Source organism: Rana temporaria, chromosome 1, assembly GCF_905171775.1.
Source record: "Rana temporaria chromosome 1, aRanTem1.1, whole genome shotgun sequence".
NCBI classification, from domain to species: domain Eukaryota; kingdom Metazoa; phylum Chordata; class Amphibia; order Anura; family Ranidae; genus Rana; species Rana temporaria.
The window spans coordinates 228,332,029-228,358,874 of NC_053489.1; the positions used below are offsets into that span (position 1 = coordinate 228,332,029).

The 26,846-nt window shown below is 41.5% G+C and overlaps 1 protein-coding gene across 6 annotated transcripts in view; it reads left to right on the forward strand.

The window, feature by feature from the left end:
* The window catches only part of HPS4 (HPS4 biogenesis of lysosomal organelles complex 3 subunit 2), a 71,928-nt gene that overhangs the window by 36,578 nt on the left and 8,504 nt on the right, over nucleotides 1-26,846 (forward strand). For all 6 annotated transcript variants that reach the window (XM_040351200.1, XM_040351216.1, XM_040351191.1 and 3 more), the window contains 3 exons: nucleotides 17,737-17,767; nucleotides 21,386-21,482; nucleotides 23,161-24,040. In XM_040351200.1, coding sequence (XP_040207134.1) covers nucleotides 17,737-17,767; nucleotides 21,386-21,482; nucleotides 23,161-24,040 — 1,008 coding nt within the window. The remainder of the gene's footprint in view (nucleotides 1-17,736; nucleotides 17,768-21,385; nucleotides 21,483-23,160; nucleotides 24,041-26,846) is intronic.

Below are 26,846 nucleotides of genomic sequence, written 5' to 3' on the forward strand. Positions count from 1 at the left end.
TAGCAATAAATTCACATGTAAATTCCTGCATGGAATCTACTATTAAAACGAAAAATAAATAAATAAAAGTCCAATATGTGTATTAAAGTCCATAAAGACGAATCACCACGTGAATAAAATTGAGGAGAAATCTTGATGTTCCAAATATGTATATTCAAATATAAGTGATCACCACCACCGATGAGGATAAATGGAGGCTTACCGGAGCTGGTGGACTTGAGCTGACATACGTCACTGCAAGTCAGATTAGGCTTATAGTACTAGTGTTAGTACACAGGATCTGGTGGTACGGACATCCAGGGCCCTGGTTCAGCTGTTAGTTCAGATATACCGGTATGATAAGGAAGCCTTAGATCCATATAGCTCCATATGAGCCGGGTAATTCAAAAGAAACAAGAGAAGAAAGATAGCCACATAGCGTAATCCAGTAAAAAACTATGTGTTTTAATTGAAATAAAAATCAAGTACACTCACATGTATCCTGACATAAAATCGCGTGGCATATATGTTTGAGGCGGCAGTGGAGACGACCCAACGTTTCGTGTTAAAAACACATCATCTGGGGTGCCTCTCCACTGAAGCCCCCTAGAATTTATAACAGACAAAATGACTATACCTCCAATCAAAATGTGACGTGTTGTCTCCCCCCACGCAGCGCTGCTATTGCTGAATACTTCCTGGTCTCAAACATGGCCGAACGGCGTGCGTTCCAAGCCTCGTTTTGAGATCAACTCTGCTTGGTAATTTGGAGTCTGGCCCATTGTATACGGCATACAGCCTTGCCAGAAATATTTAATGTGACGGGGCTCCGTGTAGCGTACAACGCTAAGGAAGCACAACGTGCGTTCCAAATATGCGTTCCACGCCTCGTCTGGAACGTAGACATGCAATAGGACCGGATGATCCAGCGTCACTTCCGGGCGACATGCGCTCCAGATGTGAAAACCAGACGGGCAGGAAGTGTGTCAAATGACACCGCTCATCTAGGAGCGTTCTAATAGGGTAAACGGACATGTCACTGGCCAACAGGAGTGTAATGATTAGCAAAGAAAAACAGAAATGCCGCTGGAATTACTAAATATTAAGGGGAGAGAATAAACGGAGGATATAGTGGGCATTGGTATTATGTCATTGAAGAATAAAAATAAATAATAAAAATAAAATTAAGTTCAAAAGTAAATGAAAATGGGGACAGCGATCCAAGCACTGTTCACGTGGATAAATGAAAATACCACATATATCCCACAGACATATGCACATCTTACTAAATGGGCATATATATGTTAAGACTTGATAGTTACTTTAATAAACCTATCATACATAAAATTATAAATGAATACAGACTCATATTGATTGTTGAACAGTAAGTGATAATATATGGACACAAATCCAAAACTGTCACAGTGAGTGCTGCGGGTAGGTGAAACAAAACGTCACTCATAAGTATATACATATCACTTGTTCAATTTTGGTACAATAATGCATATTCCAGGAAAAAGGAGGGGAAAGGGAGGGAAAAAAGGGGGGGAAGAATTACTACGATTGATTGATAAAGGAATTAATGTCCCACTCGACGTTCATGCCGAGAGGGACGTAAGTTTGGAGTTCGAAGATCCAATACGTTTCTAGACGTGATACACCTCGAGTCATAGCTCCGCCTCTCCAAGGGGGCGTGTATTTGTCTATAATAGTAAATTGTGTCCCAGTTGGGTCTCTATGATGGAACTGTTTATAGTGCCTAGGGACAGGGTGTTTGGTATCACCCCCTTTGATAAGGGCAATATGCTCTCCTACCCTAATTGCGAACGTGCGTATGGTCCGCCCCACGTATTGCTTGCCACAAGGGCAAGTAATTAGATAGACAATATAGTTAGTTTCGCAAGTGCAAAATGATTTAATACTATATTGTCTAGATGTGACCGTGGATGTAAATTGGGCGATTTTACGCTTTCCTAGCGCATTATGCTGGCAAACTTGGCATTTTTTACAAGGATAGAATCCAACCATGTCATGGAAAAAAGAACTCTTAACAGGCGGGTTAATGATGTTGGGGGCAACAAGGCTTTGCAAAGAAGGGACACCTTTAAATATTACCTTTGCCTGGTCGGGTAGTAATGGACCCAAAACGTTGTCTCCTCTCAAAACATTCCAATGCCTATTAATTATACTTTTAATCTGTCTGTACTGTATTGAGTAGGATGTAAGCATGGCGAATTTAAACCCAGCATCTGGTTCACGTTTAGGTTTGACAGATATTAGTGACTTTCTGCTGAGTGATAGTACACGTTGTATTTCACTGTCAACCTCACTGGCTGCATAACCCTTATCCAAAAAACGTAACTTCAAAATATCAGCTTGGGCCAGATATGCGTCATTATCGCTACAGTTCCTACGGAGCCGAAGGAACTGGCTCCGGGGAACAGAGCGAAGCCAGGATGGGTGGTGGCAACTTCCCATGGGAATGTACCCATTACGATCGGTGGATTTAAAGTGGGTCTTAAATTTAAATTGGCAATCAACTAGCGATATTTCCAAATCTAGGAAATGAACACTGCTAGTACTGGACTCATAAGTAAGCATAATGCCCCGATCGTTGGAATTGAGTAGCTCAAAAAACGCATTTAGTGATTCTAGGGTGCCCTTCCATAGGAGGAGGATGTCGTCTATGTATCTAACCCAGACGACCAAGGATGGATCGCCTAGTGCATAGACGACATCCTCCTCCCACTTGGCCATAAATAAATTGGCCAAGCTGGGGGCAAATTTAGCCCCCATTGCAACTCCGCGTTTTTGGAGATAATATTTCTGATTGAACCAAAAATAGTTTTTTTTAGTAGCAAACTCAAGTAATTCCATCAAATAATCGCATTGAAACTGAGCCAATGAATGTTTTGTCCAGATAGTATTGGACTGCTTTAATTCCCAATTCATGCGGTATATTGGTATATAAGGAAGCTACGTCCGCTGTAGCCAAAATGTAGCCCTCCTGTATTACCAAATTCTCAAGAAGGCGGATAGTATCGCCTGTATCCTTCAGATATGAAGGCATCTTCTTTACGATAGGTTGGAGATAGTGGTCAATATACCGACCTATACGTGAGGTAATTGAATTGATAGCACTCACGATAGGTCGGCCGGGCGGATGAGTGGGGTTTTTATGTATTTTCGGCAGAAAATAAATCGTAGGTATTCGAGGGACTTTGGGGATCAAATATGCACTTTCTTTATTGTTAAGGATTTTTAAATCTATACCTTTGGTTACCAAAATTTGGAGTTGCTTTTTATATACATATGTGGGGTTATTCGCTATCTCCACATATGTATCAGGTTCATTTAGAATACGAAACATTTCTGTTTCATATTGTACCTTGTCAAGGATCACAATCCCCCCACCCTTGTCGGCCGGGCGTATGACAAGGTCCTTATTGTCACATAATGATTTAAGTCCAACGGACGACAAGGGCTGGGGGTAGGATCTCTTCACATTCAGCTGTAATAGGTCCTTCAAGACCAAATCCTTAAAAACTTTTACAGCCGGAGCAACGGGGACAGGCGGATTAAACAATGATGGATTCGCCAGCCCCGAATGAACTGTACCTGAAGTCGCAGCTCGGTCTTCAAATTGATGTGTATTGGATATCATATACCTTTGTATATTGATCTTCCTAACGTACTTTTGAAGATCAATAAATGTATTAAACTTGTTTAATTTTTTTGGAGGGGCGAACTTAAGGCCCTTATCCAAAACTGACTGTTCGGCAGGGGTGAGTGTAACTGTACTCAAATTAAAAATACCCTGTCCACTTATACCCTTCTTCTCTTCTTTTCTGTACCCTGTATCCTCCTCTACATCCTCTCTTGGGTTTGGATTTTTTCTGCGAGGTGGATGGTCCTCGCGAAAACCCCGCCCACCATGAGAGTCCCGTTGGTTGTGTTGATATGGGGACTGTACATAATCGTCTCTCGTATGATATTGATCGTATGAGCGAGAATCTCTAAGAGGAGAGAACCTATTATGTACAGGAAGTGTGGAGGTATTATGAGTATGGTAATAATTCTCATAACGATCTTCATAAGGAACTGAAGAAGTGCCAGGTGGGTGTCTCCCTTGATCAGGATAATGATAGTAAGATCCTGTATTTTGGGAGGTACCTCTAGAGTGTCCTCTACCTCCCTTTCTACCCCTATTATTGCCTCGGCCCCGAGGTTGACCACTTGGGGTCGAAGGCGCTGGCTGTGACCTTTGGGGTAAAGGAAATACATTGGGTCTCATAGATGGAGTGGACCCAGCTACAATAGTAGGTAAGATATTGAGAGGAGTGGCTATATGTCCTGTCATAACGGCTGGAACAGTGTCCATAGGAATGCCGGATGTAAAGGATTTCTGCCACTTAAAGACTATTCTAGATTTGTAATCACCCAAATCACGAGAATATTTTTTGTGTTTTTTGGCACGTTGTTCCTTGTCCTCTCTTTCGAGATGGTTTTGAAGACTGGAAGAAAGTGAATTGTACTCTATAGAGTTTTTATATAAAAGTAACTTATCTCTAAGTTCCTTAATCTCCTTATCAAGGGATAGAAGTCTAGCTTTCTTCCTCGATATAAGGAAACTGAGAAAATTGGTACCAGCATCATTAAAATATTTATACCAAGACTCTATGTCCGTATCACCCTGTTGGGGGTTGATCTCCCACCGAAGGCTCCTGGGGACCATGCCCTCAGAGATGTATTGGTCAAGAAAGATGATGTCCCACTGGGTGTGTAGCTCTGACGTCATGATGTTTTTCAGACGTAAGAACATACCACTCAGTTCGGTATCACTACCTGAGGCCGTGAATACTCCATCTATATTGACAGTCCGAGATGCTCGATATTCGAAGACATCCATTATCAAAATATACAAATATATAATAAAATATATTCTAAGCTGCTGCAATATATGGTCAAAGAAAAACAGTGGAAACAGGTTGTGGGTATACTGCGCTGCTTAAAGAAAGTGAAACCAGCTGCCAACACAGCTAATGTAGACAAATCAGCAGGACAAAAATAGTGGAAAATAGTGTAGCGCTATGGTCAATGGTATCTGTGAAATTCAGAACCACTAATTGCTCCTGTAAAGAGTATATAATAGCAATAAATTCACATGTAAATTCCTGCATGGAATCTACTATTAAAACGAAAAATAAATAAATAAAAGTCCAATATGTGTATTAAAGTCCATAAAGACGAATCACCACGTGAATAAAATTGAGGAGAAATCTTGATGATGTTCCAAATATGTATATTCAAATATAAGTGATCACCACCACCGATGAGGATAAATGGAGGCTTACCGGAGCTGGTGGACTTGAGCTGACATACGTCACTGCAAGTCCGATTAGGCTTTTAGTACTAGTGTTAGTACACAGGATCTGGTGGTACGGACATCCAGGGCCCTGGTTCAGCTGTTAGTTCAGATATACCGGTATGATAAGGAAGCCTTAGATCCATATAGCTCCATATGAGCCGGGTAATTCAAAAGAAACAAGAGAAGAAAGATAGCCACATAGCGTAATCCAGTAAAAAACTATGTGTTTTAATTGAAATAAAAATCAAGTACACTCACATGTATCCTGACATAAAATCGCGTGGCATATATGTTTTGAGGCGGCAGTGGAGACGACCCAACGTTTCGTGTTAAAAACACATCATCTGGGGTGCCTCTCCACTGAAGCCCCCTAGAATTTATAACAGACAAAATGACTATACCTCCAATCAAAATGTGACGTGTTGTCTCCCCCCACGCAGCGCTGCTATTGCTGAATACTTCCTGGTTTAATACACATATTGGACTTTTATTTATTTATTTTTCGTTTTAATAGTAGATTCCATGCAGGAATTTACATGTGAATTTATTGCTATTATATACTCTTTACAGGAGCAATTAGTGGTTCTGAATTTCACAGATACCATTGACCATAGCGCTACACTATTTTCCACTATTTTTGTCCTGCTGATTTGTCTACATTAGCTGTGTTGGCAGCTGGTTTCACTTTCTTTAAGCAGCGCAGTATACCCACAACCTGTTTCCACTGTTTTTCTTTGACCATATATTGCAGCAGCTTAGAATATATTTTATTATATATTTGTATATTTTGATAATGGATGTCTTCGAATATCGAGCATCTCGGACTGTCAATATAGATGGAGTATTCACGGCCTCAGGTAGTGATACCGAACTGAGTGGTATGTTCTTACGTCTGAAAAACATCATGACGTCAGAGCTACACACCCAGTGGGACATCATCTTTCTTGACCAATACATCTCTGAGGGCATGGTCCCCAGGAGCCTTCGGTGGGAGATCAACCCCCAACAGGGTGATACGGACATAGAGTCTTGGTATAAATATTTTAATGATGCTGGTACCAATTTTCTCAGTTTCCTTATATCGAGGAAGAAAGCTAGACTTCTATCCCTTGACAAGGAGATTAAGGAACTCAGAGATAAGTTACTTTTATATAAAAACTCTATAGAGTACAATTCACTTTCTTCCAGTCTTCAAAACCATCTCGAAAGAGAGGACAAGGAACAACGTGCCAAAAAACACAAAAAATATTCTCGTGATTTGGGTGATTACAAATCTAGAATAGTCTTTAAGTGGCAGAAATCCTTTACATCCGGCATTCCTATGGACACTGTTCCAGCCGTTATGACAGGACATATAGCCACTCCTCCCAATATCTTACCTACTATTGTAGCTGGGTCCACTCCATCTATGAGACCCAATGTATTTCCTTTACCCCAAAGGTCACAGCCAGCGCCTTCGACCCCAAGTGGTCAACCTCGGGGCCGAGGCAATAATAGGGGTAGAAAGGGAGGTAGAGGACACTCTAGAGGTACCTCCCAAAATACAGGATCTTACTATCATTATCCTGATCAAGGGAGACACCCACCTGGCACTTCTTCAGTTCCTTATGAAGATCGTTATGAGAATTATTACCATACTCATAATACCTCCATACTTCCTGTACATAATAGGTTCTCTCCTCTTAGAGATTCTCGTTCATACGATCAATATCATACGAGAGACGATTATGTACAGTCCCCATATCAACACAACCAACGGGACTCTCATGGTGGGCGGGGTTTTCGCGAGGACCATCCACCTCGCAGAAAAAATCCAAACACAAGAGAGGATGTAGAGGAGGATACAGGGTACAGAAAAGAAAAGAGAAGAAGGGTATAAGTGGACAGGGTATTTTTAATTTGAGTACAGTTACACTCACCCCTGCCGAACAGTCAGTTTTGGATAAGGGCCTTAAGTTCGCCCCTCCAAAAAAATTAAACAAGTTTAATACATTTATTGATCTTCAAAAGTACGTTAGGAAGATCAATATACAAAGGTATATGATATCCAATACACATCAATTTGAAGACCGAGCTGCGACTTCAGGTACAGTTCATTCGGGGCTGGCGAATCCATCATTGTTTAATCCGCCTGTCCCCGTTGCTCCGGCTGTAAAAGTTTTTAAGGATTTGGTCTTGAAGGACCTATTACAGCTGAATGTGAAGAGATCCTACCCCCAGCCCTTGTCGTCCGTTGGACTTAAATCATTATGTGACAATAAGGACCTTGTCATACGCCCGGCCGACAAGGGTGGGGGGATTGTGATCCTTGACAAGGTACAATATGAAACAGAAATGTTTCGTATTCTAAATGAACCTGATACATATGTGGAGATAGCGAATAACCCCACATATGTATATAAAAAGCAACTCCAAATTTTGGTAACCAAAGGTATAGATTTAAAAATCCTTAACAATAAAGAAAGTGCATATTTGATCCCCAAAGTCCCTCGAATACCTACGATTTATTTTCTGCCGAAAATACATAAAAACCCCACTCATCCGCCCGGCCGACCTATCGTGAGTGGTATCAATTCAATTACCTCACGTATAGGTCGGTATATTGACCACTATCTCCAACCTATCGTAAAGAAGATGCCTTCATATCTGAAGGATACAGGCGATACTATCCGCCTTCTTGAGAATTTGGTAATACAGGAGGGCTACATTCTGGCTACAGCGGACGTAGCTTCCTTATATACCAATATACCGCATGAATTGGGAATTAAAGCAGTCCAATACTATCTGGACAAAGAACATTCATTGGCTCAGTTTCAATGCGATTATTTGATGGAATTACTTGAGTTTGCCACTAAAAAAAACTATTTTTGGTTCAATCAGAAATATTATCTCCAAAAACGCGGAGTTGCAATGGGGGCTAAATTTGCCCCCAGCTTGGCCAATTTATTTATGGCCAAGTGGGAGGAGGATGTCGTCTATGCACTAGGCGATCCATCCTTGGTCGTCTGGGTTAGATACATAGACGACATCCTCCTCCTATGGAAGGGCACCCTAGAATCACTAAATGCGTTTTTTGAGCTACTCAATTCCAACGATCGGGGCATTATGCTTACTTATGAGTCCAGTACTAGCAGTGTTCATTTCCTAGATTTGGAAATATCGCTAGTTGATTGCCAATTTAAATTTAAGACCCACTTTAAATCCACCGATCGTAATGGGTACATTCCCATGGGAAGTTGCCACCACCCATCCTGGCTTCGCTCTGTTCCCCGGAGCCAGTTCCTTCGGCTCCGTAGGAACTGTAGCGATAATGACGCATATCTGGCCCAAGCTGATATTTTGAAGTTACGTTTTTTGGATAAGGGTTATGCAGCCAGTGAGGTTGATAGTGAAATACAACGTGTACTATCACTCAGCAGAAAGTCACTAATATCTGTCAAACCTAAACGTGAACCAGATGCTGGGTTTAAATTCGCCATGCTTACATCCTACTCAATACAGTACAGACAGATTAAAAGTATAATTAATAGGCATTGGAATGTTTTGAGAGGAGACAACGTTTTGGGTCCATTACTACCCGACCAGGCAAAGGTAATATTTAAAGGTGTCCCTTCTTTGCAAAGCCTTGTTGCCCCCAATATCATTAACCCGCCTGTTAAGAGTTCTTTTTTCCATGACATGGTTGGATTCTATCCTTGTAAAAAATGACAAGTTTGCCAGCATAATGCGCTAGGAAAGCGTAAAATCGCCCAATTTACATCCACGGTTACATCTAGACAATATAGTATTAAATCATTTTGCACTTGCGAAACTAACTATATTGTCTATCTAATTACTTGCCCTTGTGGCAAGCAATACGTGGGGCGGACCATACGCACGTTCGCAATTAGGGTAGGAGAGCATATTGCCCTTATCAAAGGGGGTGATACCAAACACCCTGTCCCTAGGCACTATAAACAGTTCCATCATAGAGACCCAACTGGGACACAATTTACTATTATAGACAAATACACGCCCCCTTGGAGAGGCGGAGCTATGACTCGAGGTGTATCACGTCTAGAAACGTATTGGATCTTCGAACTCCAAACTTACGTCCCTCTCGGCATGAACGTCGAGTGGGACATTAATTCCTTTATCAATCAATCGTAGTAATTCTTCCCCCCCTCCCTTTTTTTTTTTTTTTTTTTTTTCTTCTTCCCTCCCTTTCCCCGGAATATGCATTAATGTACCAAAATTGAACAAGTGATATGTATATACTTATGAGTGACGTTTTGTTTCACCTACCCGCAGCACTCACTGTGACAGTTTTAATTTAATCTTTTGGATTTGTGTCCATATATTATCACTTACTGTTCAACAATCAATATGAGTCTGTATTCATTTATAATTTTATGTATGATAGGTTTATTAAAGTAACTATCAAGTCTTAACATATATATGCCCATTTAGTAAGATGTGCATATGTCTGTGGGATATATGTGGTATTTTCATTTAACCACGTGAACAGTGCTTGGATCGCTGTCCCCATTTTCATTTACTTTTGAATTTAATTTTATTTTTATTCTTCAATGACATAATACCAATGCCCACTATATCCTCCGTTTATTCTCTCCCCTTAATATTCAGTAATTCCAGCGGCATTTCTGTTTTTCTTTGTTAATCATTACACTCCTGTTGGCCAGTGACATGTCCGTTTACCCTATTAGAACGCTCCTAGATGAGTGGTGTCATTTGACACACTTCCTGCCCGTCTGGTTTTCACATCTGGAGCGCATGTCGCCCGGAAGTGACGCTGGATCATCCGGTCCTATTGGATGTCTACGTTCCAGACGAGGCGTGGAACGCATATTTGGAACGCACGTTGTGCTTCCTTAGCGCTGTACGCTACACGGAGCCACGTCACATTAAATATTTCTGGCAAGGCTGTATGCCGTATACAATGGGCCAGACTCCAAATTACCAAGCAGAGTTGATCTCAAAACGAGGCTTGGAACGCACGCCGTTCGGCCATGTTTGAGACCAGGAAGTATTCAGCAATAGCAGCGCTGCGTGGGGGGAGACAACACGTCACATTTTGATTGGAGGTATAGTCATTTTGTCTGTTATAAATTCTAGGGGGCTTCAGTGGAGAGGCACCCCAGATGATGTGTTTTTAACACGAAACGTTGGGTCGTCTCCACTGCCGCCTCAAACATATATGCCACGCGATTTTATGTCAGGATACATGTGAGTGTACTTGATTTTTATTTCAATTAAAACACATAGTTTTTTACTGGATTACGCTATGTGGCTATCTTTCTTCTCTTGTTTCTTTTGAATTACCCGGCTCATATGGAGCTATATGGATCTAAGGCTTCCTTATCATACCGGTATATCTGAACTAACAGCTGAACCAGGGCCCTGGATGTCCGTACCACCAGATCCTGTGTACTAACACTAGTACTATAAGCCTAATCTGACTTGCAGTGACGTATGTCAGCTCAAGTCCACCAGCTCCGGTAAGCCTCCATTTATCCTCATCGGTGGTGGTGATCACTTATATTTGAATATACATATTTGGAACATCATCAAGATTTCTCCTCAATTTTATTCACGTGGTGATTCGTCTTTATGGACTTTAATACACATATTGGACTTTTATTTATTTATTTTTCGTTTTAATAGTAGATTCCATGCAGGAATTTACATGTGAATTTATTGCTATTATATACTCTTTACAGGAGCAATTAGTGGTTTTGAATTTCACAGATACCATTGACCATAGCGCTACACTATTTTCCACTACGTTTTTTTGGGGGAAAAAATGTTTTGTGCTTTTAAAAAAAACAAAACGGTAAAGTTAGCCCAATGTTTTTGCATAATGTGAAAGATGAAGTTACGCCGAGTAAATAGATACCCAACATGTCACCCTTCAAAATTGCACACGCTCGTGGAATGGCGCCAAACTTTGCTACTTAAAGATCCCCATAGGCGACGTTTAATTTTTTTTTACTGGTTACATGTTTTGAGTTAGAGGAGGTCTAGGGCCAAAATTATTGCTCTCGCTCCAACGTTCACAGCGATACCTCACGTGTGGTTTGAACACCGTTTTCATATGTGGGCGGGACTTGCGTATGCATTTGCTTCTGCATGCGAGCACACGGGGACAGGGGCACTTGAAAATAAAAATAAAAAAATGTACTGTTTTTATTTTAGTTTGACACTTTTTTCCCCCCACATTTTTTTCCGATCACTTTTATTCCTATTACAAGGAATGTAAACATCCCTTGTAATAGGAATATAGCATGACAGGTCCTCTTTACAGTGAGATATGGGGTCAATAAGACCCCACCTCTCACCTCTAGGCTAGGAAGCCTGAAATAATAATAAAAAAAAAAAAAAACGACCCTGGCTTAGATCGTAGGGGTGAGTTGGTAGAAGCACCGGAGGGTAGCGAAAGGGGGGGGCATCCCCTCTCTCCCCCCATAAGAACGATCATCAAGCGGCGGAACAGCCGCTATGATCATTCTTATGGTGTAAGGAATCGCTGGCTGAAAACGCTATTTGAATGATGCCTGTAGCTGCAGGCATCATTCAGATATCACTGCACAAAGTCAAGGACGTCGTATGATGGCCAGCGGGCGGGAAGTGGTTAAAACTCTTTTTTGTGTAAAAAAAAAAAAAAAGTTATGGCTTTGGGTATGGCCGTGCATGGCTGGGTATGACGCAGTATGGCAGGGTATTGCGGAGTCTGGGCAGGGTATTGTTTGGCAGGGATGGCAGAGTATGGGCAGGGATGGCTGTCTCTGTGACTTCAATTGTCAGAGCAGCGCTGCTGCCACCTGCTCTCTCCCCTCTCCTCTCGCAGTGTACCGATCGGTACACAGAGGGGAGAGAGGAAACCGGCATCGTTACATGACGCCGGTTTGTTTACAAGTGATCGCTCCATCATTTGACGGAGCGATCACGTGGTAAAGGGCCGCTATCATTGGCCCTTTCCCATGATTCGTGTTGCGCCGGGTTCTGTGAATCCGGCGAGGACAGACAATTTTGCGCGCACACTGGAGGACGTCCATAGACGTCCTCCCAGAATAACTTGACCGCGCTGTAACCGTCTTTCAGCTATGGCGCAATCTTCAAGAGGTTAAAGGCCTAAAGTGTGCAATAGCCTAGGCATAATCGCACTCGATTCTCCTCCATCTCACCATGCCTCTTTTTGGGTGATTGGGTTAGACCTGAAAAGATTTTCACTCCAAGAATCATTGCAACACGCTATTCGGTGGAAAAAGAGTTTACGAAAAAGCAGACTGTTCTGGTAGTAGACCCTGTCGTCTCAGTTGTGAACATTTTACTTTGTAGAAAATGAAAGATTCTGCTGACAAACTTTGAGATGCTTTTAAAGGCTCTCTTTAACCTCACAGGCTCAGCTCTGCAAAAGTCGTTTGCTGCTATTTCTGTTTGTCAGACTGCAGCTAGGGTACTAGTTACTGTCTGCCTGTCTGTAACACTTGGGATGTTCGGATATTAAAGAATTTTGATTGGTCTTGGAGTGCAGCCATCTCTTTCATTATTAGTTAGACAAGGGCAATGAGCAACCAGCAGTATCCAAGCAAGAAGGGTCAAAACTTGGCAGAATAGACCCTGCCCTCCATGTTAATCTTTTGTGTTGATGTCCAAAAGCAAGTCATGACACAGATCTCCAGAATGGCTTTCATTTCTATTTGTGTGCCGCCCCATTGGGGCATAGAATTTTTTTTATATATGTAGCGCCTGTGTACTTTTCAGTCCAGGTGCTATTTTAAATTTAGAGGCGGATGAGAGAGTTTCTTTGCTCTCATCCAGTTAATATGTGTAAATTGGGTTTCTGTCAGCTGGGCCGCCCTGTGGTTTCGTTCTGTGTTCCAGAGATGCCTTTCCATCTCTGGATAGCAGGTGGCGCCAGGGGGGTCCAGGCGGAGGTGCCTTCCTGTCAGCAGCCAATCGGAGGAGTTTCTCCCTCGCGGGGCATGCTGGGGAGGGTACTTTTAGGGCAGACGCCATTTTGTAGGGGAGTTCCTGTTTGGTTCTGGGGTACGGCACCCACCTTCAGGGGCCCCGGCGATATGGCCTACCAGGCCGGGGCGCACGTGCTATGAGATGTTCTTGGTTCCGGGACTATGATGGCCCGGAGCAATTGAAGATGTATTGGGACCCTAGTAATCCACTGGGTTCCCAGCTTTCTAAAGGGAAGATCCCAAGCGAGTTGTGCTGTTCGGTGGGGAGTCAGTCTGAGGAGAGCCCGGAGGCAGGCAATCCAATAGGGCCTAGACAATCCATCGGGGATTGAGGTGACCAGACATTGGGAGTTTGTCTTTTGGCAACCTGTCAGTCGGTGACCAGCAAACTAAAAGCTACCTGAGGGAGATTCAGGCACCATTATCATTGAGAAGGACTCGCTCCATTATCTACATGATAGAGTAAGGGCCTGTGGCAGAGGTTCCACTCCTATCTTAATTTCAGCCAAGTCTGTGGCAGAGACTTGTTCCTTCTCAAGGTTCCGAGTGATACCCTGGCTGCCAGGTCGGTGTGAGAGGCCTGTCCAGGTACACTATACCCCCTCGGCTGAGGGGCGACGAAAGTAAAAGTATTATTTGAAGCAGGACTGCTTCTGTTATATCCAAGCCTGAATCTGCAACTTCACTCATCTTTCTCTATCTACCTCAAGTTACTGTTTGCCGTGTTGGGCAAGAATAAAAGCACAGAAAACGACACCCTGCTGTTTGGACATTCCGTCATTGCTCTCATCTCATCATCATTATTCCTAGACGCTCAGAGGTAACACGCCATCCCTATTCTATCCAGCGGCTCCTGAGGGGGTAGCGAGATATATTTTATATTAGTTTCTCTGAACCATTTTTCAATGGATGTTATGTGTAGTTCTAGTGACCTTTTTGTGGTAATGCACACATTTTTTCCATGTTTCTTTTGTCTGTCTGATTTATGACACACTTCCTTTCTATGTAATGCTCCACCCTTTCTTCCTGTGATTGTACTTCCTGTATAATGGAGGCAGCTACAGGCCACATGTAGCAGGGCACATGTATTCTGCATAGTAAGCTACAGACAATATCATCTTTTGACCACATAATACCACAACCTATTCATCAGTTGTATCCTGTCTTCTGCTGTAACAATTTTTCGCATTAAACACCTCTGTGGATGGAAATGGTATTGGTGAGTTCAAGCTATCTGATGAGGATTGTCCTCAGTGATTATATCTGCTTATACAGGCCAGGCATAGAGGTCTCACAAGGGATAGATCGCTTCACATCCATCAGAGTCAGAATAATATGTATAGAATCATGTCTAAAAGTCTCGCAAATATGCCCATTAAAGGGGGACGTCTACTCTGCAGAGCTTGAGAAGCTAATCAAAGATATAACTGAAGGAGCGGTCCTTCTACAACGGAAGGCTCCAAAACTCCCTTTCTTGTTGTGGTAAAAACTAGGTGGAATTACGTATATGCTTACATACATGTGTATATGTATATGCTTAAAGATGAACTGTTCTGGCACAAAAACTTTTATTGAAAAATATACTTCAATGGCCACAAAGGATATAAATCCTCTGTGTGAATAAAATGCATTAGCAAACCCAGGCATTACCCTGTAAAAGCAGCAGTGGCATCATCACTGTGCTGTACATGGCCTATGCAGAGAGCAGAACTGTGTGAGGGTCCCAACAGGCTCCACCCACTACAGGCTGCCTACAGAAAACTGCAGGAAGGAGTGGAGACACGGCCAGTCACCCTGCAGGAGGAGAGGGACCTGTCTTTATTACGCAATACACGTGTCTCTTATGTTTCCTATCCCAGTAGTCGGCTTTTTAAGCGGACCTTGAACTAAATTGCAAGGCCAACTATTGCATCGGGCTCCCCCCACCCCCCTCTTAAATCATATCTCAAACCTGTGGGGGGAAAGTCTACTCCCAAGATGCTTGGCTTCAGGCGATGATGCTGAATGATGTTCCTAGGGATGTGCTGATGCTGAATAATGTCCTCTGGTGCTGAACTCCTGATGACTATGCTGAATGAGACCCTATGTGAACTGTGTTCCTTGTGGTGATGCTGAATGACGTTCTCTAGAACTGCGCGCTCAAAAGGATTTTATTTTTTTTATGTAATAATGAAAATCTGAAATTGGCTTTTTTGATTTGGCATATGTCCTGATTCTTTTTCTGGTTCTTGTATATCTCACAAAAGTAAGTACAACCCTCAAATTTTTGTAAATATTTTATTATATTTTTTCATGTGACAAAGAAATTACATTTTTGCTAAGATGAAAAGTAGTGAGTGTACAGCTTGTATAACTGTACATTTTCTGTCCCCTCCAAATAGCTCAACACAAAACCATTAATGTCTACACTACTGGCAACAAAAGTGAGTACACCCCTAAGTCAAAATATCCAAATTGGGCCCAAAGTGTCATTATTTTGTGTGGCCACCGTTATTTTGCAGCACTGCCTTAACCCCCTTGGGCATGGAGTTCACCAGAGCGTCACAGGTTGTCACTAGAGTCATCTTCCATTCCAACATGATGACATCACAGAGATGGTGGATGTTGGTGACTTTGCTCTCCTCCACATTCCGTTTTTGAGGATGCTCCACAGATGCTCAATAGGGTTTAGGTCTGGAGACATGCTTGGCCAGTCCATTACCTTTACCCTCAGCTTCTTTAGCAAGGCAGTGGTTGTCTTGGAGGTGTGTTTGGGTTCGTTATGTTGGAATACTGCCCTGTGGCCCAGTCTCTGAAGAGAGGGGATCATGCTCTGCTTCAGTATGTCACAGTACATGTTGGCATTTATGGTTCACTCAATGAACTGTAGCTCACCAGTGGCAGCAGCACTCATGCAGCCCCAGACCATGACACTCCCACCACCATGCTTGACTGTAGGTAAGACACACTTGTCTTTGTACTCCTCATCTGGATGCCTTGCCTCCACACACACACTTGGCACCATCTGAATCGAATAAGTTTATCCTGGTCTCATCAGACCACAGGTTCCAGTAATCAATATCCTTAGTCTGCTTGTCTTCAGCAGACTGTTTGTGGGCTTTCTTGCGCATCATTTTTAGAAGAGGCTTCCTTCTGGGATGACAGCCATGCAGACCAATTTGGTGCAGGGTGCGGCATATGGTCTGAGCACTGACAGGCTGACCCCCCCCCCCCCACCACCCCTACTACCTCTGCAGCAATGCTGGCATCATTCATACGTCTATTTCCAAAAGACAACCTCTGCATATGACACTGACCACGTGCACTCAACTTCTTTAGTTCTGAGTGGAACCTGTCCTGTTAAACCGCTGTATGGTGTTGGCCACTGTGCTACAACTCAGTTTCAGGGTCTTGGCAATCATCTTATAGGCTAGGCCATCTATGTAGAGCAGCAATTTTTTTTCCAAGATTCTCAGAGTTCTTTTGCCATGCGGTGTCATGTTGAACTTCCAGTGACCAGTATGAAAGAGTGAGAGCGATAACGCCAAATTTTAACACACCTCCTCCCCATTCACACCTGAGACCTTGTAACACTAATGAGTCGCATGACACCAGGGAGGGAAAATGGCTAATTGGGCCCAATTCAGACATTTTCACTTAGGGGTGTACTTGCTTTTGTTGCCAGCGGTTAAGACATTAATGGCTGTGTATTTGTGTATTTTAGTTATTTTGAGGGGACAGCAAATTTACACTGTTATACAAGCTGTACACTCACTACTTTACATTGTAGAAAAGTGTCATTTCTTCAGTGTTGTCACATGAAAAGATACCATAAAAGATTTACAAAAATGTGAGGGGTGTTCTCACTTTTATGGCATACTGTATTATAAACTTGTTACCATTGGTGACATTGCAGCAATTTAAAATGTCCAATAACACCAAGCTTTTTTTCTTATTGAACGGTTTTTGGTAAGTTCATCACTTCCGGGCTCACTTCAACCCTTGCATTACCTATTTAATAAATATGATGGTGATGGCTAGAAAAAAAGGCATTTGGCAGTTAAACCCTCTGATTAGGCATTGATTTCCCTGTACTTTTCTGTGACATTTGATAGGCTGCTACTTTCTGTGAGATAAAGTTGGCAGAAATTATAACGGCACACACAAATCATGACGTGATGCAGTCAGGACATACAAGGTGATAGTCAAATGATATTGATCCAAAAATGTATTTGCATTTAAGTGTGTGGTGTGTTTTTTTTTTTTTTTTCAATTCTGACATTTCAGTTTCTTCTGGAACATCCATTACTGTTATATTTGAAAATGTGACTCATGCACTATATTCGCTTTTTTGATGTGCTGTACTGAGGTTTGCATTATCACAAAGGATTGGTAAAACAAAGGCATTGACTTCATAACTTTGTGTTCTCTTTACAGACACAACCAGCAAGCCGCTATCAAGGTCCAGGTAAGAATTCTGATCAATTGTGAACTTAGACTTTAGGGGGAAACATTGATTTTTCAAGCTAGTCTCTGCTGAATTGGACGAGATTCAATATATTTATGGGCAGACTGATTGTACCCAAATCAATCCATCGATCGACTTCGGTACAACCAACCTGTCAGATTTCTAGCATGCCGTTACTGCCATATGAATGAACCTTGCACTTTAATTATTGGACAGCAGTGGCAGCTTTCATAATTCTCTCCCGACAGGCTACTTTGGTTATTTTCTTATAAGCGTGTTAAAAAACAAAAACAAAAAACTAAACTGTGCTTTCTGAAAGCAGAGTTCCACCCAAAAATGGAACTTCCCCCGGTGTCACATTTGGCACCTTTCAGGGGGGAGCAGATACCTGTCTAGAACAGATATTTGCACCCATTTCTTTGTGTAGATAGCCGCATTATCTGCAGATATCTACGCCGCTGTCTTCTGGGAGGCACACAGGTCCCATTCGGATCGCGCATGCGCAGTAGGGAACCAGGGAGTGAATTTTAGTGAGGATGGTTGGAATGCTTGTTGGGTGTTTGCTGATGTCCAGAGCTCTATTGGTTATTTTGCATCTATGACATTTTTTGCATTAGGCTGAAAGTGAGGAAAAATCTCCAACAGAAATAAAATGTTTTTTCTTTTATAAAGAATAGGAAAAGGCTAGTTGAAGTGCTTTTAAATTTTTAGCTTTGGACGTACACATTAAACACTTCAGCTTCGGAAGGTTTTACCCCCTTCCTTATCAGGCCATTTTTTTACATGCCGCACTGTGTTGCTTTAACTGACAATTGCGCCAAAATAAAATTTCATCTTTTTTTCCGCACAAATGGAGCTTTTTTTTTTGGTGGTATTTGATCACCTCTGCGGTAAACAAAAAAAGTCTGACGTCCTTCTTTTTTTTTTTTTTTTTTTATTATACGATTTTTTTTTTACTTTCTGCTATAAAACATTCTCTGATTTCTTCATCAACATATATATATATATATATATATATATATATATATATATATATATATATATATATATATATATATATATATATATATATATATATATATATATATATATATATATATATATATATATATATATAGATAGAACTGCGACATTGTGGCGGAAAAATCTGACACTGAGCCTTGGTTCACACTGACAGCGAGAATGAAATTCACAATTTTCATTCCATGTCGGGCCCGACTTCGGGGGGGGGTCGATTTCAGAGACATCTGTGCGAGTTCCCTAAAGGGACTTTTACTGTAGATATTTACAGTATCCCCCTAAAGCTGCCCATTTATTACATTTTTTTTTTTTCCTAGCAGCCAGTTGAACAAATAATTATTGCGGTGGATGGGGGAATCTTGTGGTGTGGTGTTCTGACAGAGGGCGAAGGCCAGAATACAATGATCAGTGCTGCCAGCTAAATTCAGCGGCACTGACTATCAGGAAAAACCAGAGAGGCTGGCTGTACAGCAGTCGATCTACTGATTGACTGCTGTACAATTGGGATGCCAATATTTGGATTGAAATTGGTCTGGTCCCTGCTGAACCAGCCAAATTTTGATCCATGTATGGCTGACCTAAGCTATCCCTAAATATGGGCCATTGTGGCTGCTATTGCTAGCTGTCTTTTGATAAGCATGTTACATAGTAGGTGAGGTTAAAAAATGACTCAAGTCCGACCTATGTGTGTGATTATATGTCAGTATTATATTGTATATCCCTGTATGTTGTGGTCGTTCAGGTTTTTATCTAATAGTTTCTTGAAACCATCAATGCTCCCCGCTGAGACCACCGCTTGCCGCTCTTACCGTAAAGAACCCTCTACATAGTTTAAGGTTAAACCTCTTCATTTTCTCATTTCCCTTCCGCGAAAAAGTTTTATCCCTATTACGGTGTCACCAGTACGTTGTTTGTAAATTAAAATCATATCCCCTCTCAAGCGTCTCTTCTCCAGAGAGAATAAGTTTAGTTCTCACAACCTTTCTTCATAACTAATATTCTCCAGACCCTTTTTTGGCTTTGTTGCCCTTCTTTGTACTCGCTCCATTTCCTGTACAGCCTTCCTGAGGACTGGTGCCCAGAACTGGACAGCATACTCCATGTGCGGCCTTGTAGAGCAGAAGTAGTATCGTTTTATCTCTGGAGTTAAAGCGGGGGTTCACCCAAAAAAATGTTTTTTAACATTACATTCAGGCGAGTTGTTAGAATGACAATCGGCTGTTTGTTCCTTGCCGTACATACAGTTTATATATATATATATATATATATATATATATATATATATATATATATATATATATATATATATATATGTGTATGTGTTCACTGCGGCTTCCGGGTATAATCTGCGGGACATGCTTCTGACCGGCGCATACAGCGCGTCACGAGTTCCCAAAAGAAGCCGGACTGCGAGTCGGCTCTATACGGCGCCTGCGCACCGACTTTCAGCTTCTTTCGGCAACTCGTGACGCACTGTATGCGCCGGTCGGAAGCATGTCAATCAATTAGCAACTCCCAGTCCCGCAGATTATACCCGGAAGCCGCGGTGAACATATATATATAAAACGGTATGTACGGCAAGGATTTAAAAGAAAAACCAGCCGATTGTCATTCTTACAACTCGCCTGAATGTAATGTTAACATTTTTTATTTTATTTTTTAGGGGTGAACCCCCGCTTTAATCCCCCTTTTTTTTAATGTATGCCAATATTCTGTTTGCTTTGTTAGGCTCAGCAATGCCAAGCTACTGCTATCATCCACTAGGACCCCCAGGTCCTTTTCCATCCTAGATTCCACCAGAGGTCCCGTCCCCCCCGTGTACAAATTGCATTTGTATTTTTGCACCCGAATGCATTATTTTACATTTTTCTACATTGAACCTCATTTACCATGTTTGCCCACCCCATTAATTTGTTCATATGTTGATCAGGTAAGGCAGAGAAAAGGCAAAAGTCCTTTTATGCATGTTTTTTCTACGTTAGTGACTCAAAGATAATGGAGTCAATCGCACAACGGGACATGCAAGCACATTAATATTTTCAAAATACTTTTGCTTCTGCAGTCTGTATATTTAGTCATTACAGGATTTTTTTTAGTGGTGAAAACAATAAGGGTTCCAACTCCAGGGTTCAAGTTTTTTTTCATGTTGTCATTCCAATGTAACTGGGTCTGGTGTCTTAGGATGTGGATGGATGATAACAATATTAATGGGACTCTGGTCATCTTGTTTTAGCTTTTATTTAAGTGATGTTTGTACTATAATATGTTGGTTCTGGCAGTTTTTAGAATGCAGAAATGATTATGAGCCCTTGTTGACATTTTACACATCTACATAAAGTTCTTTCTGGGCCTCAGCCAACGAGACTTACAGAATTTCTTGAATGACAAAAAGCTATGCCCTCACCCACCCCACAGTTATCACAAATGAAACCTAAATCTTTACTTTAGCCAAAACATAGTGTCTCTGTGGCATGTCAGTGCATTTGTCACAAAACCCAGCTGCAATATATGCTAAGCGGTATATTGCCTATCTTCAGAGTGAATGTCTTAGATGTGCTAATGCAAGCCAATTAACAATGATTTAATATTATTTTATAGATGCTTTCTTACCACAGGATGTCTACATGTTTCCTGTATTTCTAATGGAAAAGGAAGCGACAGCACTGCGCCAGTACCCTGTCCAGTGGATGACCAGGTAGTGAAAAAGATACAGACTGAAATGTTGGCCTAACCAACCCTGAAAGATAAATGGTCACTGAATGCTGGCAAGTTGAATGGCTCATTGGCTTTTTATGTCTCTGAGGAGCTCCAGTGCCTGATAAAGTTCCTGGTTCAGCCCAAAGCTGAGCGTGATGGTAACGGGCATCTTCTTCTTCTTTTTATTTTTTTTTTTTTTTTTTTATTTTTTTTTTCACTGTACAGAATGAAGAAGAATTAAAATTAATGTAACTGGGAACTTGGGTGAAGAGATCTTATTGCTAGAGATATAAGAAGCCAGTGGGTGATTCATCTTGCAAACTTCAGCCCAAAAGCAAATTATAAGTTTTAAGGGTACAAAATATTTTTTAGCTGCATTAAACTGAGCCTGTACTTTGCACATGCAAGGCAAACAGCAAGTTCACTTTAAAGCTACCTGAATCTCTCTTGATCATGTGACATACTCTGCTTTAGGAGCTTAGAACTATCACATGGGAGCAGGGGGAGACTCATGTAAGCTTCAAGTTGGTGTTTCTTCTCTCTCCTGCAAGGTAAATTGGCAAGGGCCCATCCGTTGGCCTGAGGGAGCGAGGGCCCATCCGTTGGCCTGGGGAGCAAAGAGAATAAGTCCCCTGTAATTGACTTGGTGCTTACACAGGGTTTAGAACCTCTAGAGTTTCCTGCGGGGTTTAGCGCAGAGCGTGGAATTTTCCCTTTACCCCCCCCCCCCTCTCTCCTTCTTTCTCTCCCCTCTTCTGTCTCTTTTTCTTCTGAGGCTCTGGTGTTGTCAGGCTGGGGTTCACCACTCTGCGGGTTGGGAAGGCGGGTCATCCCCGAATTTCTACTGGGGCGGACTGCTTCTCCTGCCGTGGGGGGTGAGCCCTTCCACATATGTGTTATAAGGATACAGGATATGGTGTGAAGCTCAACACGGATGACCCATTCCATAATCGATCAAGAGATTTTATAAACAAGATATAAACCGAGGAAAGGAAGACTATTCAGAAGGTGTCATTCTCTCTCTTCTGAGGGGGAGGTGGTTTATCCGTGATTACAATGTATGCCTTTCTGCTTATGGACACTATACGCTGTTAGTCAGTGCCATGGTCCTTACATTGTATTGTGAAAAACTTGAATAAAAACCATTGAAAACTAAAGTGAACCTCTTTCTTTGATCTGTATGAGCAAAGAACAGGTTCACTTTTAAAATTGTGTTGCTGTTTGTATGCTGTACATTTCCATACTCTCAAAAAATTGTAACATGTCTAGTATCTGTACAGTCAATGCCTGGTGTTCATTTTACATTGAGCAATGGGTATGTTCTCAATTTATTCATACAGAAACTCTAGCAATGGGGCACATGATCACATGCCACAACACAAGGAGACATGGTGCCCTTGTAGAGGCTGGAGCAGACACTGCAAGGGAAGATCTTTATTGTTGGGTCTTTATAGTTACAAGAATCCCTTGGGTGATTAAACCTTTTCAGCACAAGACTATAAAGTGTTGTCAGTTTTGGGTGTAATTGCACTTAGGTGATGATGGAATTGGTTGAAAACTTTGTATAACATTGTTCAGCCTCAGCTTGCAGTCCATGTTTATATGTTCTGTCTGTCTTTGTTACTTTAAAACATTACTTTACACACCAACATGCTGTGGCTTTGCTTGCCTTTTAGAATACCAAGTTTTTCAAGGAGAACATCTAGCATGTCCCACAGCCTCAGCGAGGAAGCACAGATAAATCAGTCGCATGTTTCAGACGCAGACTTCCTAGATGGAGAAATGCGGGAGGAATCTTCTTCTCTGACGAGTGCAAATTTTTTAGAGGAGCAATCTTCGAGAATCGGCACTAGTGAACAGGAGAGTCTTCTGTCAGAAACCGAATGTGTCAGTACTATCGTGCCTAAAGCCCTACAAAGTTCCTCTCCAGTACGGACACTTCATACAGGTGATAAAACAGAGCAAGAGTCTATAAAAGTGGGTGACCCTGACAATGTGTTCATTGATACCAGTCTGGAAAGTGTTTCTCAGGTGGCTTTTTGTGACCAACCAAAGCATTTATCAGAAGATTTTGATCTCGGAAATGATCGCTTGTCCACAGGAAGTTTTGTAACATGTTACTCTACAGATAATGTGGAGAAGAGCAGCCCTGAATCTGACTTCTCCAACCTGGAGGACAGTACCATTACAGTGAGAACACAAGTTATAGAAGGCCAAAATGAGCCTCCAACTATGGAAAGTTCTCCTGAAGACCATGAAGCACATTTACTCAATACAGTTGTGAGTTCAACGGAATTATTGGACATTACAGACGGTGACACCAATATCACTGAAAAAGGGTGCACAGAAGTCATTACACAGCTGCATAAAAGCAGAAGCAATAAGAATACCACCTCTAGTATTACGGACTGGACATTAACACTGGACTCCAATCCATCAGTCAGCAGCTCCAAACTGGTTAAGATGGTTTTATATGTCCATAATGTGAATGGCTTAGTTCTGTCTCTAATAGCGGAAAATGGTTTCAAATACATCAAGGAATCCATTCAGGATGTGGTAAGTTTTATCCAATCTACAGTACACAACACAGTTTATATGGCAAGACATACTGTATTTCTTTCATGTTCGTGGAAGGACACAGGAATTTAGATATAGTCAGGTTATACTGATGCCTACAGGAGGATTGGACACTGGCAAACAGAAGAATCGTAATCCAGCAATCACATTAATTCCCCTCCTCCACCCAGCATGCCTTTTGTTTTTGTTTTTTTTGGGGGGGGGGGGGGGCAGAGGTCCAGAGCTATGGCAAAGTCTCAGGTATGTCCTTGTCTTTGAAGACTTTCTTAGTGAGTTGGGCTGAAGTGTTGGGAGCTTACCTCACTAGCACCATTGGGTGCTGTAGTAAAAAAAATTCTGCCGTTGGTTCACTGCAGTAAAGGTTAAGGATGAGTGAAAAGTCCTGCGCATACTTCACACGCTTTCCTGACAGTCAGCAGTGGAGGAAGCACCTTGCCACTGCTAATGTTGCTCCTGCATGCAAGTACATCATAGAAATCGGGTCTGAAATTTCCTCTCAGGTTTATAGTTCACTTTGTTCCAAAGAAAGGGCTTACACTGACACCCCCTGAATTGGGCTCCCTCACAGATAAGTAACATGCAGCCTGTTTGTCTAAAGCAGAGAGTTTGAGTATAGCCTCAGATTGATTTAATAGTAAAAATTAAAATGTACCATCATCCGAAATTAATTAGGAAATAAAGGGACACCAGGAATAGAGGGGTAGTGGCTGCTAGTACCACAGACTCACACAGACTATTACCTAGTAAGGATGTGTATCAATGGACTTTCTCGGTACTGATAACATGAGTCGATATAATAAAAAATTACATTTATTATACATAAAAACATACAATGTTCCATATATAAAACAAGGCTAGGACTAACAACCCCACATAGAGAAACAAAGATGTTATTTCAAACGGAAGAAGCCGTGAGGTATCAGCAGTTGTGAGGGGGAGTCCTAGAGGTTCCTATTCTTGCCTATTCTTCTGGTGGTGTCAGGATGCTTGGGCTTTTTCAGCATAAAGCATGGGTGTTTTTTGTTTTTTTCACAGGTTGATCACTTGATGTTTTTAAAAACCTTTTTTTGAGTTGAGTCTCTGCTGATGTGTGCTTTTCCCACAAGGTGCTTGTGCTGTTAAATGGGCCTGTTGCCGCTGTTTCTGACTATTTTTTTTGTTGACCACCCCTTGGCTTATTGCGTAGAGGTATCCCACGGTCTTAGAATAAATTTCTGTGTCCTCTACTGTACTATTGGGATAATATGGATTTTGACTTGCCTGTAAAGTACAGGACAGTTTCCTTCCCTCTTTGTCTTACAAAAGCTGTGGATTAACTGTATATGGATACACTGGAGGGCGGTCCCAGCAAAGCTTTTTGCCAGTGTCCAATCACCTGAAGATAGCAGCCTATTACCCATAAATTCCCAGGTCTTGTACTGTATTCCAAGGAATTTACAGGTAAGTCAACATTCCTAAAACCAACCTATAGGTAGCTATTTAAGATTTAAAGGGGTTGTAAAGAAAAAAATATTTTCCTCTTAAATTAAAGTCTGACAGTAGCTGATAAAGTAAAAAGTCATGTTTTGCATTATAACTAGTTTGATACCTGTTGTTGAAATGGAGCTGTTTTATTCACCTCCGTCACTCCTGCACTCGTGCACATTCATTCTTGCTACATCACGGCCTAATGGGAACTACAGTTCCCATTAGGCTTAGCCTCCATGCCTGTGAGGGATAAGAGAGCATCTTCACGCAGGGCTGTAGTCATAGGGAGGGGGTGAGAACATTCTGCTTTCCACCATGCAAAACGGCTCAGATGCTGGTGGAAAGCAAGAAGAGGAGAGACAGGAAATGGCATTTTCAAACCTGGATTACTGTATTTTGGAGGTCAAAAGGAAAAACGAGGTAAGTGATATTTAAATGCTCTAGCTTACAGCAATCAATTGATCTAATAAAAAACGAACCTTTAGTGTTCCTTTAAACTAACTCAGGTTTTTGAGGGTTCAGTGGCTCTCAACAGAGTTGTGGAATGTAGGCTCTTGTATGTGCCAGCTATTTATAGTAGGTAAGACACACAGAAAAAAACACACTTGCTTTTTTTTTTTTTTTTACATATTTTTAGATCATCAGCCTTTTTTATTACCTGCACTATATCATTACATTTTTTTTGTATGTATAGGAAATAGTTTTTCATAACATTTAAAGGGCCAGTTAACTTTAAAGGCTAACTCAAGCCTTGGCAACACAATGTGCTACAATGCTTTGCAGGCTATTGTGAAAAAAAAAAAATGCACATTTATCCAGCAAATATATGTGCATTTATTCTTAACTAGGCTCATAACTCTTACAAATCTTTCTATTAGCATCCTGCACATACTGTAGATCTGTCTTCTTGTCTTCCTTGTATACCCTAATGTATTTTGTGTTCCTTGAGAACCAGTTCAAAGTGGCACACACATTTGTAACTCTGGTACACCCCTGTCATACCAAGTATTGTCAGAGCCATCATAATGGATATCTATTCGCCTCTTTCTGACCAGGAAAAGAGAAAAAAATCTCTAAGCACAAAGATGATCTTCTGTATCCAAGCTCATATTTACGATTTGTAGCCAGTAGTTGGCACTCCATGCTCCCTCCATAGGAAAAATAGTATAATATCACTCAATGCCACATCTGGTTTACACGTATAGAACTAAAAAAGATAAATATATATCAGAATTTACTGGCAAAATACAAGTTTTATTGCATACAGGTTAAACACACAATAACATATTAAAAACAGCAATAGAGCAGTTATGTGTTA